The 19,928-nt window shown below is 40.8% G+C and overlaps 1 protein-coding gene across 1 annotated transcript in view; it reads left to right on the top strand.

The window, feature by feature from the left end:
• Nucleotides 1–19,928, top strand: part of MAML2 (mastermind like transcriptional coactivator 2) — a 209,491-nt gene that overhangs the window by 139,112 nt on the left and 50,451 nt on the right. The window contains exon 2 of the mRNA XM_026675598.2: nt 16,404–17,876. Within this exon, the coding sequence (XP_026531383.2) occupies nt 16,404–17,876 (1,473 nt within the window). The remainder of the gene's footprint in view (nt 1–16,403; nt 17,877–19,928) is intronic.

The raw sequence follows: 19,928 nt of genomic DNA, 5'->3' as shown, positions 1-19,928 counted from the left end.
AACAGTTGTTAAGCGAATCACTGCAGTTGTTAAGTGAGTAACACAGTTGTTAAGTGAATCTGGGCTTCCCCGTTGACTTTGCTTGTCAGGAGGTCGCAGAAGCCGACCACACGATCCTGTGCATAAAATCTGCTTCTTTGTAAAATTAAAATACAATACTGTGGTATTCATGGATAATGGAAAATTAGCGTCTTTTTTAAAAAGTGCTTGCTACAACCCTATTCTCAGCTAGGCCAGCTTTCGATACAGAGATGCAGTTATTTTTTAAATATTATTATATTTCATAATAATTTACTAGCAAAAGTCGTACAGCTGAGAAAACAATATTCTTCTGCTACAGAAATAGCTTCATTTTGACCAGACTGCTCTGATAACAGCACTTCTTTTTTTTTGAAATTTTATTTGGGTTTTCACAAAGAAAAGAACATAATACAAATAAAACATCTTTTTTTGAAAATAGCATGGTTATCACTTCTTCATACAGACACAAACTCAATTTCATGCTCATTTTTGTGTTCTATTCCATATCTTATTCCTGTTTTACATTTTGTACATAGTTTTTCTCCTCTTTTAATTTTCTCAACTTTATTTTGATTATCTCATCTCAATTCAAATCATTATATTATACTTTTGTCTGTCCTGTTTCAATTTCATATTATCTTTTCTCATTAAACAAATTTTCCCCTGTAGTTATTAATTGGAGTATGACACCTTTATATCTTTTAATTTTATCCATTCAACTCTTGTTTAAACTTTAATGTTTAAGATTATAACATTCAATATAATACATAACTTCCAATCGAATTCTGCTTGGTACATTCTTAAAATACACACTATATTCTTAAAAAAAGGTTTATATATAAAGGTTTTATATATATATATATATATATATATATATATATATATATATATATATATATATATATATATGGTGTGTGTGTGTGTGTGTGTGTGTGTGTGTGTGTGTGTGTATATAAATATATATATATATATATATATATATATATATATATATATATATATATATATATATATATATATATATATATATATATATATGCACTCATTCCATTCCAATTCAATTCTATCATTAATATTCATTAAAATCTTAACATCTTCATTAATAATAGTTAAAATGTTCCCATCCTTTCCTAATTTAATTCTCTCATTCACTTTATTTCATTTATTTATTAACAAACATTCCACTAGATTACGATATTTTATCCATCATTTTAATAATTTCTAAAATTATTTTTATTTGTAATATAATAATACTATCTTATGTACCTTTGCAGAATCCCTTTTACAATTAAGTTTTCACCCATTGTCTCTAAACAGGTTTATACTTTCAATTCTTATACCTTTTCTCTGTTTCTCTATATCTTGTTTCTGTTCTTTATAACTTCTTTTCCTTTCCTTCTTCCTCCTCTTCTTCTCCCTTCCCTTTTTACCTCCTTGTCTCTCTACTTCTAATTCTCTCTTCTGTAATCCCCTCTTCTGTTGCTTTCTAATATTATACTTATTTTTCAAACTATTCTTCTTCTTTTTTGGTTGTTTTTTCAAGTCTTAAACTTTTCATTCTCTTTCCCCCCTTTCCTTTTTTCCCCCATGTAAAATTACTTGATCATTAAAGATGGCTTCTTCTTTGTCTCAATCTTCTTGTTCTGCAAGCGTTTCTTGTTGTTTCTCATAATTCCAGATCTCCATTTCTAAGAGTTGAAATATGAAGCCAAAAGAACTTCTCCCTTCTTGTGCATCTTCTTTGTACTTTTTAAGTTCCATTTTCAGTTCTTCTAAAAGTGGTGCCATTTTAAACACTTTAAAACAACCACCCAATTGATTTTAGTCATTTCAATGCAATAACCAAAAATCCAAAGATCACCAAGTAATCCAAGCAATCCAAAGAATGTTTCTTCTTGCTTCTTTTTTCCACTTTCGCTTCCTGGGGTTCTCTTATTTTGCTGCCAGGTTTCAGTTCAAATGTATCTTTTAGGAATCTTGTTGAGATTTCACTGTAAATTCCTTTTAATTCCAGGCAGTCTCCTCCATTGTTCCAGATCCTGCTCTTTTATTCTTTTTCTCTCCTTTCCTGCTTTTAAAAGCTTTTAAGTATCCAGAAATCTTTATTATCCCTTTGACATTTTATTTTCAGCTTAAATGCCTATTGATGTCAAAGTGGATTTTTTTTTTCAATTTCTTGCTTACATCTCTTAGCTGTCAGTTTAAGGAAGGAAAGAAAAAAAAAACCAAATCCTTTTCCTTCCCTCTCTCCTTTGCTGCTTCAAAATCTTCTTTGGGAACAATGTTATTTTTTTATATTTTAAATTCCAGGGTACCTTACGTTGTTGCTTTTGCGGTTTAACCTGGTCAACCAAAACTTTCTCTTCTTATCTTCCTCCTGCACATTCTTTTCCGGCCAAGTTCTTCTTTGTGGTGGCCATTTCTGACCACCGCTACAACCACCTTCGGGAAAGGGAGTAATGACCAGCTGGGGAGGAGAGATGCAGCTCTCCTCAACCCTGCTGGCAATTTTCCCCCCTCTTCACCACCTCTACGGGGTGGCTTAGCCCCAAAACCAGCCGGCTTGGGGCGCTCCAGCAGCGAGCATGGATTGAAACCGCGCATGATCGCGGTTTCGGTCTGTCAGCGAAGAGACTCAAACCGGAAGTCATCACAACACTTCTTAATGTTAACAAAGAGAAAGTGCATTTACATTAATCCCTAGTTCCTATTCATCCCCCTCACACTTTATCTTCATAAGCCTGTTGTTTTCTGGAATACGGGTAAAATTGGGAGAGACGAAACTTTTCAGAGAAAATGCTGGATTTCTGTAAGGGCAATCTGGCCTATCAATGTTGAAACGTGTATTCAAGAAAGCCATCTCATGCCTGGAAGTCATAGAAAGTTATAGAAACTTTCTTTTGGTCAAAAACTACAGACTTCCTTGAGTTAGATTTTTGCATCCCTGGGTACACCCCGTGTTTTGAATTTCTCCATGCTAATTTAATTTGTAGTCAATGAATCCCATTTTCTTAAGCTGACTTGAAGAAATCTCTGCTCTGTTACATTTTATTTGTGTGACTGGCATCAGAAGGAAGGTCGTTCCCACAGAAAATGGTTTCATTTGTTCAGTTAGTCATGCCGATTCCGCGTTCTAAAATTGGCCTGTAAAATTTTGGAATTTGGAAAGCATTTTTATTCGGATGTGGTGTGGAGGATCTAGGGATGGAGAAATGAAAAAAAGGGACAAAAATCATGGTCTCCTTTTCTCCCAGTTAGCTGGGACACACTATATTTGGTGGCCTCTGCAGGGAGAGGCCAATAAAAATCAAGATGGCAATTGTTGTTCAGTCGCTATGTGGTATCCAAGTCTTTGCAGCCCCCCAAGGACCATAGCATGCCAGGCTCCTCTGTCCTCCATTGTCTCCCAGATCTTATCCGAACTCATGTTCATTGCATCAGTGATACTATCTAATTATCTCATCTTCTCCCATCCCCTTTTCCTTTTTACTTCCATCTTTCCCAACATCGGGAATCCTCTCACTTGGTAGCTAAAGTACAGATAAGGTAAAGGTTCCCCTCGCACATACATGCTAGTCGTTTCCGGCTCTAGTTTCCTCCACTTTCTAGTTTCACGTTTCCGATGCTCATCTCCCTTACAAAGCCGAAGAGCCAGCGCTGTCCAAAGACGTCTCCATGATCATGTGGCTGGCATGACTAAACGCCGAAGGCGCATGAAACGCTGTTACCTTCCCACCAAAGTGGCCCCTATTTTTCTACTTGCATTTTCACATGCTTTTGAACTGCTAGGTTGGCAGAAGTTGGGACAAGTAACGGGAGCTCACTCCATTTCGCAGCTCTAGGGATTCGAACCACTGAACTGCTGACATTTCTGATTGACAAGCTCCGCGTCTTAGCCACTGAGCCACCGCATCCCTTTTAAAGTACAGATACAGATGAACAATAAAGTAAGTACAGATGAATTTAACAACAGTTCATCTAGTGACTAGAACTGAACAAAGTGACTTAGGGCCGTTTTTCACACTTACGACCTTTGTAGCATCTCCATGGTCATGTGATCAGCATTCAGATGCTTGGCAACTGGTTCATATTTATGATGGTTGGCAATGTCCCGGGATCCATGCGATCCCCTTTTGCGACCTTTTGACAAGCAAAGACAATGGGGAAGATAGATTTGCTTAACAACCGTGTGGCTAACTCTCAACTGCGGCGAGTCACTGAACAAAACTGGCAAGAAAGGTTGTAAAATGGCTCAAAACTCACTTAACAAAACATCTCACTTAACAATAGAAATGTTAGGCTCAATTGTGATCCTAAGTCAAGGACTACCTGTATGTGAGCTTCATCTTCAGTATCTGTCCTTCCAAATGAGAGTCAGGGTTGGTTTCCTTTAGGATTGACTACTTAATCTCCTTGCAGTCCAAGGATGTCAACATGTCAGCTGTACACACAGAAAAAGGGGGTGGATCTTTGCAGTTTGTCAACTCAAAAATATTCCTCTGGTCTTTTAGAGTTGCCAGCAGAAAGGGAGTGGGGGGAGAAGTGCATTCCTTAAATGCTTCATAGATAATTTCTAGGCAGCCTAAGCTTTTGGCGCGCAAGATTATTACTGGAGAGCATGATTGATGACTCTTGGCTATGGATGTGTCCCATTGGAGAATATACATCCAGGAGGTGTGGGAAGACCAGGGTCAAGGGTGAAATGAATGATGTGTCTCAGAGCGGCTACACCCAGGTAGCACCGGCATGTTCACTCCTAATAAATCTTCTTTAAACTCTGAGAGACGCGGCTAGAGACTCATGATTTAAATGGAGGTGATGCCGGAGCCCTGACACAGTTCATATCTTGATTTTTATTTTTATTTTGACACCTCCACGCATGGAGACTTCCAGTAGGGAAAAAGAATCTTTACCAATAATATAGGAAGTTCTTGACTTACAAACAGTTAATTTAGTGACTGTTCAAAGATACAGCAGAATTGAAAAAATGACTTATAGCTGTTTTTTCACACAACCATTGCAGCCTTCCCATGGTCAAAATTCAGGTGTTTGGCAAGGGGTTCATATTTGTGACAGTTGCCGTGTCCAGGATCACGCAATAGCTTTTGCAAGATTCTGACCAGCAGAGTCGATGGGGAAGCCAGATTCATTTAAAAACCCTGTTACTAACTGAACAACTGCAGTGATTATCTTAACAACTGCGGCAAGGAAGGTCATAAAATGGGACAAAATTCACTTAACAACCATCTCACTTAGCAACATAAATTATGAGCTCAAATGCAGTCATACGTTGAGGACTAGCTGTAGCTCTTGATAATCACTTCAAGGAACTGCTGGCATATTTTTATTAAATTTCTATAGCAACCCATCTCCACTTGTCTGGAATGGTATAGGGCTGTGATGGCGAACCTATGGTACATGTGCCACAGGTGGCACGCAGAGCCATTTGTGCCAGCACGCGAGCTGCAGGCAAACTTATCTCACTGGGCATGCGCGTGCCTCACAGCTGATTTCCGGCCAGTTTGAAGCCTTTTTCGGCCTTCCAGAAGCTTGAGGAAGGCTTCTGCAGGCTTCACAGGCTGAAAACTAGCCCCATTTCGTCACTGTATTTTTCTGAAAATACAGGAAGTGACAAAACGGGGCTAGTTTTTGGCCTGCAAAGCCTGCAGAAGCCTTCCTCAAGCCTCTGGGAGGCTGAAAAAGGCTTCAAACTGGCTGAAAATCAGCTGTGAGGTGCAGTGCAGGTAAGGGGGGCAGTGGAAGGTGGGGTGGGATGGAGTGGGGATTGCACGCGCATGCATAGGGGGTGTGGGGGGGCACACATTGCCTTCTGGGTGCTGGCATGCAAGTGTGAGCGTGCAAGTGTGCGCACAATTTTTGGCACAGGAGCCAAAAAAAGGTTAGCCACCACTGGTATAGGGTATCCTGCTTGTACAAAGGGTTGGACTAGAAGATCTTCAAGGTCCCTTCTGTTATTCTTGGGTTGTATTTTTCAAAATGCTCATTAAATGTTGATCTCCTTTTTGATTTTGCATTGGGTTCTTCAGCTAGGCGTATAAGCACCCTATCCAAAGAAAATGGCTAAACATGACACTGTCTGCTTTGCGCCCAAAAATGAAGAATGAACTGATGTAGATTATTGGTTTCTGAAAGTTTTGCATCAAAGAAAAAGTTGACCTATATGAAAACCTGGAAAATATAGGTCAACCAAACCTGGATGATGTGGGCTTACTTGTATTTTCTTTCTTAATTGGGGGACAGATGACAAGAGTGTAGAAAAACTATTTCATCTTATCTGGGCTGAGAACAAATTTTAAAAGATCTATTTCCTCCATCCCTGTTTTTGTCCCCATTTTCTGTCCCTTTGTTCATTTAGTCGCATGCAACTGACCCCGTTTGGACTTCCTTTGGGAGAACTGAAAGACATTTAAAGGGGGCTCAAAAAAAGATGAGTCGAAGAAGAGACCAACTTGTTATAGATAAACAAATTCTTTTACTGTACCATTCTGTTTCCCTTTTCTTTTCTTTTTTTTCGGGAAAAAAAGACATGCAAATTTAAAGAAAATGGTTTCCATTTTAAATATTGTGTGGGTGTCTGCAAGGAGTGAAAGATAAGAAGTGTTTGCATATAAACAATCAAAATAGTTCCCCAAACAGCATTTCTGTTCAGCGTACATCACAGACCGATTTGTTTTTAAATTAAAGGTGTTTTATAATGACTTTTTTTTGTGGGGAAAATCTTCATTGGAAAAAAATTCCAGTTCCATTACAACTAAGGATGTTGTTTTACTGGTGAAAACAAATGGCATATATAACAACTACATTGGGAGGAATAGGATACTACCTGTGAAGAGCACTTGTTCCTTGGCGACCAGTTTTACATCAGTAACTATAGCAACTCTCCATATTCCCATGTTCAGAACAATTTGTGCCAAAGTGAAAACAATGTCCAGCTACCAATTATTGATGTTTCATAGTCCAAGCCACCAAAAAAGATTCCGAACTTGGAAGCACCAATGTAACCTTTTAAAGAGGCAAGAGTGGGGATTAGTAGAATATAATAAAAGAGGGAAGGCTATCTAAAATATCCCTCTGAGAAAGAGAATGGCCACTCTTGATTCTTAATATGCATCTGTGTAATAATCAGTTTGCAAATTTTAGACGTCTAGAAAGAGTGCAGAGAAGAGCAACAAAGAGGATTAAGGGACTGGAGGCTAAAACACTTGAAGAATGGTTGCAGGAATTGGGTATGTCTAGTTTAATAAAAAGAAGGACTAGATGTAACATGATAACAGTGTTCCAATATCTAAGGGGCTGCTACAAAGAAGAGGGAATCAACCTATTCTTCAAAGCATCTGAAGGCAGGACAAGAAGTAGTGGATGGAAACTACTCAAAAGAGAGTACCAACCTAGAACTAAGGAGAAACAATTAATCAGTGGAATGGCTCACCTCCAGAAGACATCCATGCTCCCTTCCAACTCTGTTTTTCTGTTACCTTTTCTAACCACTTTCTAATCATCTGTCCTTCTTTTCATTAAACCATACATACCCAATTCCTGTAACCGTTCTTCATATGCTTTACCCTCCAATCCCCAATCACTTTTGTTGCTCTTCTCTGCACGGAGTCTCAATGTCTTTTACATGTCATGGCGATCAAAATTGGACACAGTATTAGGTTGTATGTGAACCCAGTGTCCTTAAAGGCACTGACCATGGTTTGAGCAAGATGGTTATTCCCTCATCCCCCAAAGTTCTAAGCCTGCCAGAGACGGCTTGTTGTTTCCTTTATGAGGAACCATTTATGGGAAAGGAATTAACAAACAACCATCTACTTGCCTGCTTTTTATTCCATCGCAGTTGCGGGATCCATTTTTAGCAGTGCCATCTTCAGTTCACCCTTTCTTCCCAGAAATGAAGAAGAATGAGCCAGTTTGGTCTGGTAGTTAAAGCACTAGGGTAGAAAACAGGAGATTGTGAGTTCTAGGTCTGCCTTATGAATGCCAGCTGGGTGACTTTGGGCCAGTCACTTTCTTTCAGTCCAATCCACCTCACAAGGGCTATGGTTCTGAGGAAAATAGGAGAAGGAAGGAGTATTAAGTATGTTTGCTATCTTGAGTTATTTATAAAAATCATAAATATTATATATTATATTATATTATATTATATTATATTATATTATATTATATTATATTATATTATATTATATTATATTATATTATATTATATTATATTATATTATATTATATTATATTATATTATATTATATTATATTATATTATATTATATTATATTATATTGTTATGTTATATTATATTATATTATGTTATGTTATGTTATATTATATTATTATAGTCTAAATTCAGGCTATACAGCAGTCTGAAATTGTATATTTTCAATTTCCCCTTAGGGGAAAAAAAACTCCATGAATTGGCTTGAGGGAATATCCCAACATTTATATTTTAAAACTCGTAAATGCAGATCCTTATAATATCCTACTATTGTGCATACACTGCTTTTTACCACCTTATTTTAATCTGCCATTTAAATACAGCCAGTTTTTTTCTGAAAAATGGCAAGAAAGTATCATATACCAGTTGTCCTCCTCTGTAAAGCCTTAAAATATTGTGTCAATTCCCTTTTACTGCCTCCCCTCCTTTTCTTCTTTCTTTCATCAAATGATGAGCTAACATATCAATTTATCCAGGTATTTTGAATGCAAAATAGTGCAATAACAAAGATTCTTCAGAAGAATTTTCCAAAATGATCGTGCACAGAGAAAGCCCACATAAAACAGATTTCAAAGGGTGGGAGGTTGTGTGAAAAAAATTCTAAGCAACATAAACAGAGAGATGCATAATCTGAATTTTATCCATATGTGAGCAATTCAGCGGGCATAGTAAAAATTATATGTTTGGATTACTACGTCAAAATAAGAAATCAACCATGCATTTTCCACCCACGGGCATTGAACCACATACGTGCAAATAGCATTTGGATGTGCAGTTTGCAAGTGTGCATGTGGGAACATTAGCAAACATTCCCCTGGTGAGAGGAGAGGAGATATACTTACTCACCGCTGGAGAAGGACATCCAATTCATCCAGGGGTGAGCTGCTACAGGTTCGCCCGGGTTTGAACCCATAGCTAATGTTATGGCCGGTTCGGCAAACTGCCAAATCCCACCCCAGGCTGGCTGCATGCGTTCCTCCTGAGCTCCGTTTTCGCTGGCAGAGGCATCACGGGCCAGTCCTTCGTTGTTTTCAGGGCAACCCTGTGGCCAGATCTAAGCACCCAGCCTTGAGTTTGACATCCCTGAACTATATAGATGAAGCTGATGAAACTTCTTTTCCAATTGTCCCCTCAATCTAGATAACTCTCATCTAATTTACTCTTCTCATTTATCTGGGAAGGTGGACACACTTTCAAATAGTGCGGTTGCACATGTGAGGCTGATGTGGTTCCACAGTAGAAGCAATATGTGAAGGATACTCGCCTAATCACAAAATGGCTTCCGTAATGATGTGGTCAGTCTCCAAATTAATAAATTTTCTATTCTCTGCAACCTCCTTTATCCCTCCAGATATTTTCGACCATCCTTATTTTTCTGATTTCCAAGCAGGTATTCACCAGCAGCAGATCCATTATTTTGATTTCCAAAAGTGCTTGTGGGGCTTCAAAGTCATTCTTGTGTGTGTGAGAGAGAGAGTGATGATGATGATGCTCAAGGCTGGCCCTTTACTGGACCGGATGTCAGTTCCCATATATTATTTTTTTTTGTTTTGATGTAAAGGATTTTCTAAAGAAGTGCCAGGCAGGACAGATAGCCTAGCAGGCAACAGGGAAGCTTTCAGTGAATCTATATGAGATTCTGCCCAGAATGTTAACCGGAGTTATTACATCTAAACTACAAAAATCTGGTGACCGCTAGATTGCAGGTAAAAGATACATAATGTTGGCACAAAATTGTGGCAGGGTTAAAGAAATAGAATAGAATAGAATAGAATAGAATAGAATAGAATAGAATAGAATAGAATAGAATAGAATAGAATAGAATAGAATAGAATAGAATTCTTTATTGGCCAAGTGTGATTGCACACACAAGGAATTTGTCTTGGTGCAAATGCTCTCAGTGTACATAAAAGAAAAGGCACATTCATCAAGAGTCAAGAATCATAAGGTACAACACTTAATAATAGTCATAGGGTACAATAAGCTATCGAATCATACTAGGAAACAATCAATATAAATTGTAAGGATACAAGCGACAAATTTACTGTATGACTGTATTACAGTCATACAGTCACAAGTGGGAGGGGATGGGTGATAACAAGTGATGAGAAGATTAATAGTAATAGTAGTGCAGACTTAGTAAATAGTTTGACAGTGTTGAGGGAATTATTTGTTTAGCAGAGTGATGGCGTTCTGGGGGAAAAACTGTCCTTGTGTCTAGTTGTTCTGGTATGCAGTGCTCTATAGCATCATTTTGAGGGTAGGAGTTGAAACAGTTTATGTCCAGGATGTGTGGGATCTGTAATGGATGGATGACTTCAGATAACTAGTTGGAGATGTGGGTATTAAAACAGGATGCTTTGATAGGCATAGAATATATACAGGAATTCCCAATTCAAGAATTCCAATGGCAGTTCCACCTATGGTCACATGATCACATTTTGGGCACCCGGGACCCAGCTCACCTTTGCAGCAGGTTGCAGCATTCTGTGATAAGATGACACAACATATACTTTTTTGCCAGAAACTGGCCTTTTTGAGGTTTCCAGCAAAACATCACCCTTAGAATGCATTTGCTTAACCGTAGCGATCGCTTCACAACCACAAAGGTCATAAAATCGGGTCGGTCACATGGATGCTTCAACTGATGACTATTGTGACTTACGTCAGAAAGTTCCATTAAAGTCGTAAGTCGGTGAGTACTATCACCGAGTTGTGCACTCATCTTTGAAGAGGAGACTTTTGGGATTTTTATTTATACTTCCAAGTTCACATATAATACCGTTTTTATATATTATCAGAAAACATTGCAGGAAATTTTGGTATCAGAGGGTTGGAAGGATCAACCGAAGTCACTGAGGTCAATGCAGTACTTAATGCAGGGAATCCAAACTAAAGCATCTATCACTCTTAGGTGGCTTCCATAAGATTTGTAACCAGAATTAGTTGTCCTATAATTTATTGCCTTCATTCTGTCCTACAATCTAGAACAGGGGTGTCAAACTGGATTTCTTTGAGGGCCGGATCAGCATTGTGGTTCTCCACAGGCCAGCTGAGGTTAGGGACATGGGATGCACGCCTCCTGCAGCAACCTGCCCATCAAAGCAGGGTGTTTTTGGTCTGAACAGCCTCCTGTAGCACTCTGCCGGCCAAAACACACCCCAATTTGGTGAAGCACTAGGTTTTGTTGTTGTTGTTAGTTGCAAAGTTGTGTCCGACCCATCGTGACCCCATGAACAACATTTCTCCAGGCCTTCCTGTCCTCTACCATCTTCTGGAGCCCGTTTAAGCTCACGCCGACTGCTTCAGTGACTCCATCCAGCCACCTCATTTTCTTTCGTCCCCTTCTTCTTTTGCCCTCAATTGTTCCCAGCGTTAGGCTCTTCTCCAGTGAGTCCTTCCTTCTCATTAGGTGGCCAAAGTATTTGAGTTTCATCTTCAGGATCTGGCCTTCTAAACAGCAGTCAGGGTTGATCTCCTCTAGGACTGACCGGTTAGATATACCCAATTCCAGCAACGGTTCTTCATACGTTTTAGCCTCCAGTCCCTTAATCATCTTTGTTGCTATGCTCTGCACTCTTTCTAGAGTCTCTACTTCTTTTTTATATCGTGGTGACCAAAACTGGATGCAGTATTTCAAGTGTGGTCTTACCAAGGCTTTACATAGTGGTATTAAAACACCTCATGTGCTCTTGATTCTATCAAAGGCAAAACGGCAGCCACAACCATACAATCAAAACCCAATCTCTTTTTACTTTTTATGGATTTCAGTTGCAAGGTTGTGGCTTTATTTTATTTTATTTTTTTGGACTTCCCTGTGAACCCTCCTCCAGTTATGAACTCTGGTCCCACTTCCCTCTCCCTGGATTTCCAGAAATGATAGAGGAGAACCTTGAAGAAAAATGCTTGACTGTAACCTCTTTTGAAGCACCTTTGCCCTTTGGCTAGGATGCCTGCTCTAGAAACACCACATTACTCACAATTGTCAGGCTGGGCTAGGGAAGCTGTTTCAGTTTAAATCTGATACACAGGATGACAAATAAAATGAAAGCAAGTTTGTCCCTTCCTTCCTTCCTTCCTTCCTTCCTTCCTTCCTTCCTTCCTTCCTTCCTTCCTTCCTTCCTTCCTTCCTTCCTTCCTTCCCTCTTTAATTTTGTTTACATCACTCTGGCTTTGCATGCCCCGTTAATCTACGTTGACATTAATTTCTGTCGATTTAGCAGCAAAGGGTTGTTAATTTATTCCTGGTTTGAGAGGCTCCCGAGACCAAGAAGGGGGTAGTTCTCCAGGATGAATGAGCAAGAAGCAAAAACATTTCTACAATACCAACACGGAGTACTCCTGATTTGTTTCACCCAAAGTCATGAATGCTTTGTCCTGATTAACAGCTTTGACCTATTTATAGCTGAACTGTTCTATGTCGCTATTGTGCCTCTTAGATATTCTGAACTGCACATAATATTTTCAAACCCAACTACCGGCGTATTTCTCTAGCAGACATCATCACTCCTTGCCAGCCACTGAAATCAAAACCAGGGAGAGATTTTTGAAAGCAGCACTTTGCACAAATTATGGAAAGTGATCTTTTGTGTCTGCAATTCAATTTGGGTGAGGGGGAAAGAGGTACCTTCCTCCTCCTTAATTTACTATAGTGTATCAAGGGAACATCATTCCAATTATTCTTCCAGTGAAGGTCATTAACTGATCAAAATTAAGTCAATGTTTGCAAAGTCTTTTTTTTTTTACTTTCTTTCTTTCCTTTTATCCAACCAGCAACAGGGTGGGGAGGAACAGGGTTTGGAAGCAAGTGATAAAATCATGTATTATATCTTAATCATCTCGTTGGCAAAAAGACCAGTTTTCTGGAGCTAAAATGGATAAGTCGTCCTCCCCTCTCACCCGCCCAGTTTCTTGGGGAAGCTGCCAAATGTTAATTCCCAAGCTAAAGCCATTTAATTTTGTTTGTTTAATTTGAAACAAAATTATCCTTCTGCCAAAGTTGTGGGGAGAATGTACTTCGTAATTTTTACAGGAGAGGAGTGGGCAAATTGCTTTGTCCAATACATTGCATTCAGAGCTAAGGGATTACTCAGATTTTGGGAGGGCCAGTGGTTGGGGCATATGCCTAAGGTAGTCACAATCTTTCTCAAGCAAAAGACTTCACCTTTGTTTTTGAGTGGGGTAGAACTCAAGAAGAGGACACGGTTGGCCAAATCCTGCCGTTGACTAATTTAATTTTATCAAATTAATGCAATAGATTGCCGCTCATTTTTTTTCCTGCAATCACGTGAAAAATGACCATTTCAGAGCAACCTCTGGAGAGTACCCTAACTTTTGGTAGGGGGAACTCAAAGCAGTGGTGGGATTCAAATTTTTTTACTACCGGTTCTGTGGGCGTGGTTTGGTGGGCACGGCAGAGGAAGGATACTGTAAAATCTACAGTCAGAGGTGGTACTTGCCGGTTCTCCGAACTGCTCAAAATTTCCACTACCGGTTCTCCAGAACTGGTCAGAACCTGCTGTATTAATACCACCTCTGACTCAAAGCTGTGTATTCCTCGTTCACTCTGATGGAGAGCTTTTCAGTGGGTGAAGAGGACTGAACTGAAAGAGGGGTGTTAATAATGTAACCAGAATTATGAGAAGAAAACAGGTTAGTGGGCCTCACAATTCCCAAGTCTTTGTATCAACTCCAAGTAGGATCTTGAGCTGCTGTTCTTCTAATCTCCATTATCATTGTCTCCGTCTCTCCATGCCACACCATCCAATCACTTTGCATACCCTGGGGAGATTTAAAAACAATCTGGAGGTCTGAAAGACAGCAGTGACAGCAGACGATCTATAACCATGGTTGGATGAATTGTGATCAATATCAGTCCTTATTGTTATTTTTCAAATCTCAGTCCCGACATTTGGAAAAGATACTGTTTGGTTTTTATCACAAATTAACAATGAACTCTGAGAAGAATGTCAATATGTCATGGTAAGACTTCTGTAGCTGGGAAGCGTTCTCATTGGACAGAAAGAATCCTTGCCTTAGAAAGTCATCCTACTTTCACAAAAGGAGAGTAAATAGTATTAGGAAAAGGAAGGATGTAATTTACCAGGTTTAAGTGAAGGAAAGAATGTGCCCCAAAGAAACTATATTCAAACATTGCATCCAGTTTTGGTTGCCACAATATAAAAAAAGATGTTGAGGCTCTAGAACAGGGGTGTCAAACAGTGGTGGGATTCAAATTGTTTTACCACCAGTTCGCTGAGCGTGGGTTTGGTGGGTGTGCTTTGCCTAACACCGGCACACAGCTTTCCCCACACCAATTGAGACCTGCAGCACCAATCAGCTGAGAGGATAGAGAGAAGCGCAGGTGGGAGAGCCAATCTTGTGCTTTTCTCTTCTTTCTCCTCTCAGCTGATCATTGGAGGATTTTTCTCCTCCTCTCAGCTGATCGGTGGGAGGGGTTTGTTTTTTAACTTCCGGTTCAGGTGAACCGGTCCAAACCGGTAGCATACCACCGCTGGTGTCAAACTCGCATCGTCACGGTAGCGTCAGGTGATGTATCGGAACTTTTTCCCCCCTTCGCGAAACCGGGCATGGGTGTGGCCAGCGTGGGATGCATCTGGCCCACAAGACGGGAGTTTGACAGCCCTGCTGTAGAAAGAGTGCAGAGAAGAGCAACAAAGATGATTGGGGAATGGAGGCTAAAAGATACAAAGAACAGTCGCAGGAAATGGGTGTGTCTAGTTTAAGGAAAAGAAGGACTAGGGGTGACATGACACACCAGTGTTCCAATATCTAAGGAGCTGCCACAAAGAAGAAGGGATCAACTATTCTCTAAAGCACCTGAGGGCAAGACAAAGGAGCAGTTGGATGGGAACTAATCAAGGAGAGAAGCAATCTGGAACTAAGGAGAAATTTCTGGATAGTTAGAACAATTAATTAGTGGAACGACTTGACTCCAGAAATTGTAGGTGCTCCATCACTGGAGACTTTTAAGAGTAGGGGGTTGGACTAGAAGACCTCTCCAAGGTCCCATCTGTTATTCTGTTTTTCTATTCTGCTATTTTGTAACTTAAGAGTTGGCTTAATAATCTTGTAACTATTGCTACCTTTCATTGGTTACAACTAAACATTAGACTCTGAACCTACAGGGCTGGTTTCAGAGCTGTCCTTTACAGCCAGGTGTTTCTGCAGGATAGGTGACATAACACTGTGATTGAAGTTTAAACAATATGCATAAAAACTAATGAAGCTTCATTTGCATTCTCACCATAACCATTTGACTGAAATATGGGTTCTTGCACACTTTATGCGGCAGTATTACGTGGATTTCAGAGGAAATTCTGGTAGATCTTCAGAACAGGTAGTCCTAACTTACAACCGTTCGAAGCTACAATGGCACTGAAAAAAGTGACTTACAACCAATCATTGCACTTATGATTATCATAGCATCCCCAATGGTCATGTGATCAAAATTCAGGTGCTTGGCAATCGGCATGCATTTATGGCAGTTGTAGTGTCCTGGGGTCATGTGATCACCATGTGTGGCCTTTCCAGCCAACCTCCAGCAAACAAACCTAAAGGAGGAAATCAGATTTGTTTAACAACCATGTGATTCACTTAACAACTGCATTAATTCACTTAACAACTGTGTTGAAAAGGTTGTAAAATCAGGAATGATTCACTTAGCCACTGCCTTGCTTAGCAACATACATTTTAACTCCAATTGTGGTCATAAGTCAAGGACTTCCCTGTATCAGTAAGAACAAGGTTTCATTATTGTATTCTACTGATAAAAAAAAATTGCTACAATATCCCCTTTGGGAAAATACTAGAATCAAATTACAAGCTTCACATTGTTACATACCCAATAAATGTTTTATTAATGGTCTTTACCTTTATTTATCTATAGGCATTAAAGAGGTTTTAGTTATCCTCCCTCCAATTGTAAATATTTATATAACATTTCTGTTTTAGGATAATAATCTGTGTATCTGAAATGGGTATGTTGTAATAACTATGTTAGTCTTTCAGATGCCATTGTTTTTAGTCATTTTGGGTGTCAGTGGGCAGACATGACTAATTTTTGGAAAATCACATTATTATCTTTTAAATTCCAGTGAAAGAATCCTTTTTTCTTCTTCTTCTTCTTTCAGCTCCAGGGTTCCCTGAAGAGAAAACTGGTGGTGAATCTGACACCAGGCAATAACAAGAGATCGAATGGCATTGCTGACAACACTTTCCTGGATATTAAGAGAATCCGAGGTGGTGATAATAACCTTTCCATGGGACGTGGCCAGTGTGGTAACAGTTGCCCAAACCAGTCAGCGTTGGGATCATTCTCAGTTGGTCAAGGTGCTCCAAGGAAAATGGACAACTCAACCAGCAACAGTCATTCTGGTGCAAATGGGATGTTTAACATGACACTAAAAGAGGTCAAAAAGGAACCCGGGGAGACCATCTCTTGTAGTAAACATATGGATACCCAGACATCTCAGAACAGTGTTTATCCTAACAGATATGGAGAAGACACAGGGGAACAGTTGATGGACCCAGAACTTCAGGAGCTCTTCAATGAACTGAGTAATATTTCTGTGCCCCCCATGAGTGATCTTGAGTTAGAAAACATGATCAACGCCACCATCAAGCAAGACGAACCCTTTAACATCGATATTGGTCAGCAGATCCAGAGAGGTCCCCCTGCCCAATCGTCTTCCCTGCAGATGGACAAGATGGTGATCAAGCAAGAGTATTCACCGGGGTTGAGCCAACCTTCGGTGGGATCCCCTCAGATGAGGCCTCCTTCCACAGACTCGGCTTTCACCATGCCCGGTGCTGCTATGTCCACCTCATCTCCCATTCCTTCAATACCTCAGACTCAGACCACTCCTTCTCAAGGGACGTCGGTCCCCACTCGGCCGCTGGCCAATTGGCAAGAAGTGTCTCATGCCCAGCAATTAAAGCAAATAGCAGCCAACAGGCAACAGCATGTTCTGATTCAGCAGTGCCAGCAAAGTCAACCAGCCACATCCTGGCCCGGTTTGTCATCTACAGAACCGTCTTCTGGATCCTTTGTGCAGGAGAAGATGTCTAGTCCATCCTTCCACCAGCAACAACAGTTCAGCCCACAGAGTTCTGCAATGTCCGGCATCCCAGTCAATGGGACTCCATCCAAAGGCATGAACAGTTACTCCTACCGGCCAAACTCCATGCCCCAGGGAAGTTCCGTCAACATGGTAATGCCCCGAAAGCCTCAAGACATCCCCAGAAATTATGTTGGCAACAATCAGGTGTCACTAGAGGAATCTCAGAACAGTATTAAGCCTTTGTTTCATTTCAACTCGGAACAAGCCAACAAGCAGATGTCTTCTGGCTTGGGAGCTCCAAATAAACCTTCTCTTCTTCACTATGCACAGCAATCATCCCAACAGTTGTCTAACTCAGTGGTTCAACCACAGACTTCGCAGCAGCAGCAGCAGCAGCAGCAGCAGCCACATTCGGCCCAACCTCAGCATCTCCAACGGCCCCCCAACATACCCTTAGCTTTACAGCAAAAGATCATGCTCCAGAAAATGCTACAAAGCCAACCTGGTTCAGCACTGCAGTTCCTGGGCCCACAGAATCAGATGGTAAGATTTTCTCCTATACTTTCCTTTCTCATCCATCGAGTCGGGGACAGCAGCACAAATTAAATGTGGGAAGCTCTCACGATGCGTTACTTGATTTGGGCGGCCATGTTGTCTGGCCTTCTTCCTTTCGGGTTCTGAACAATAAGAATGGTTGAAAGACCGGAGTTTTCTTTGGAGGTGGGTGGTGAAAACTTTGGAGCCCCAAATTCAGTAGTGCTGTTTTGCAGTAGTAAGAAGCACACAGATTAGCATGACACTTCGCAAATTTAAGCAGGGAGGTGAATAGGTTGCCCTCTGTCTTAGAGGGCGTCATAGGATTACACCTCCCAGCAGTGGTGGGATTCAAATAATTTAACAACCGGTTCTCTACCCTAATGAGCGGCTGGGTGGGCGTGCCATGGTGGATGTGGCCAGGGGGTGTGACAGGCAGCACTTGGCCTCCTGCACCCCACTGGGAGCAAAAACGGGCCACAGGCTGGTTGCATCCCTGCACCCCATTTTGGGCCTAGTAGGCCTCCCTGCAGCCTCCTGGAAGGAAAAATGGGCCACGAGGCGGGGTGCCACACACACACCCCACACCCCGTTTTGGGATAGGTAGGCCTCCCTGCACTTATCTGGGAGCCAAAACGGCATGTCAGGACCCCTGGAAGGGGTGGGGCCAGCCAGCAATTTAACAATCGGTTCGGGCCGAAGCGGTGTGAACAGGTTGAATCCCACCACTGCCTCCCAGGCTGGTGGTAGCTGCTGGGAACATGATTTGGACTTTAGGAGGCATGAAAGGATTGCCGCTAGGAGGTCTAGGACAACTTACCGCAGCCAATTTGTTGGGGTCAACTCGCCATGGGACAACTTGCTGTGTGACAACTTAATGCGAGATAACAGTACTTTAGACCCGTTCCTCTCTTAATAATAATATTATTGATATTGTTAATAATAATAATATAGTTATCTTGCATTGATTTGTCCCCCACAAAAACAACAACCCAGTGAGGTGGTTAGGCTAAATCAAAGGGATTGGCCTAAAGTCCCCCAGCTGGCTTTCATGCCTAAAGTGGGACTAGAACTCACCGTCTCCTGCGGATTGGTCCAAAGTCACCCAGTTGGCTTTCACGGCAAAGATGGTACTAGAATTCACAGTCTCCTGGTTTCTAGGCCTCCATCCAATTTGGTGGAGTGGTTAAGGCAAGGGTCTTCAAACTGGGCAAGTTTAAGACTTGTGGACTTCAACTCCCAGAATTCCTGAGCTAACATGACTGGAGGAGGAATTCTGGGAGTTGAAGTCCACAAGTCTTAAAGCGGTCAAGTTTGAAGACCCCTGGGTTAAGGCGTCAGGCTGGAAACCATGAGTTCTAGTCCTGCTTTAATCATGAAACCAGCAAGGGGACGGTGGGGTGATTCACTCTCAGTTCTAGGAAGGAGACAGTGACAAACCATTTCCCAAATCTTGGCAGGAAAACTGCAAAGACAAATCCAGGCAGACTCCAGGAATTAACAATGACTCAAAGGCACACAAGCTCCCCCAAATTTTTCTCAATGATGAGGACAGCCATGCAAAGTGTAAGCTTGCTTCCAATGCTACAGCACGTATAGCAAGTTGATGAACATAACATTCCTCTCTAGTCTGGATTCTCTCAGTTTTCCTTCAGACCATTGAAGGAAATCAGAAATTTGGTCAGGAAACAGGACCGTGTTCACAAAACACATTTTAGAACCGTTGCAGAGTTGCATAAGTAAAATCCTGCAACATGTTTATTTATTCATTCCGTTTCTATAGCCACCCATGTCAGTCAATGACTGTGGGTGGCTGACAATTCCAAAACTATAAAAACAATAAAAAATATTCAAAATAAGTGCTTCAACTTGCAACAGTTTATTTAGTGGCTGTTCAGAATTACAGTGGCACTGAAAAAAGTGACTTACGACCATTTTTTCACACTTAAGACCATTGTAGCATGCCCATGGTCAGCGAACATGTTTGGCAACTGACTCATATTTATGACAGTCCCACTGTCCCTGGGTCATGTTATCCCCTTTTGTGACCTTCTGACAAGC

This window comes from Notechis scutatus, chromosome 5, assembly GCF_049901735.1.
Source record: "Notechis scutatus isolate UNSWTSFEM ecotype Mainland chromosome 5, rNotScu1.2, whole genome shotgun sequence".
Lineage (NCBI taxonomy): Eukaryota > Metazoa > Chordata > Lepidosauria > Squamata > Elapidae > Notechis > Notechis scutatus.
The sequence above is the reverse complement of the archived record's forward strand: the minus strand, read 5'-3'. Positions and strand labels throughout refer to the sequence as shown.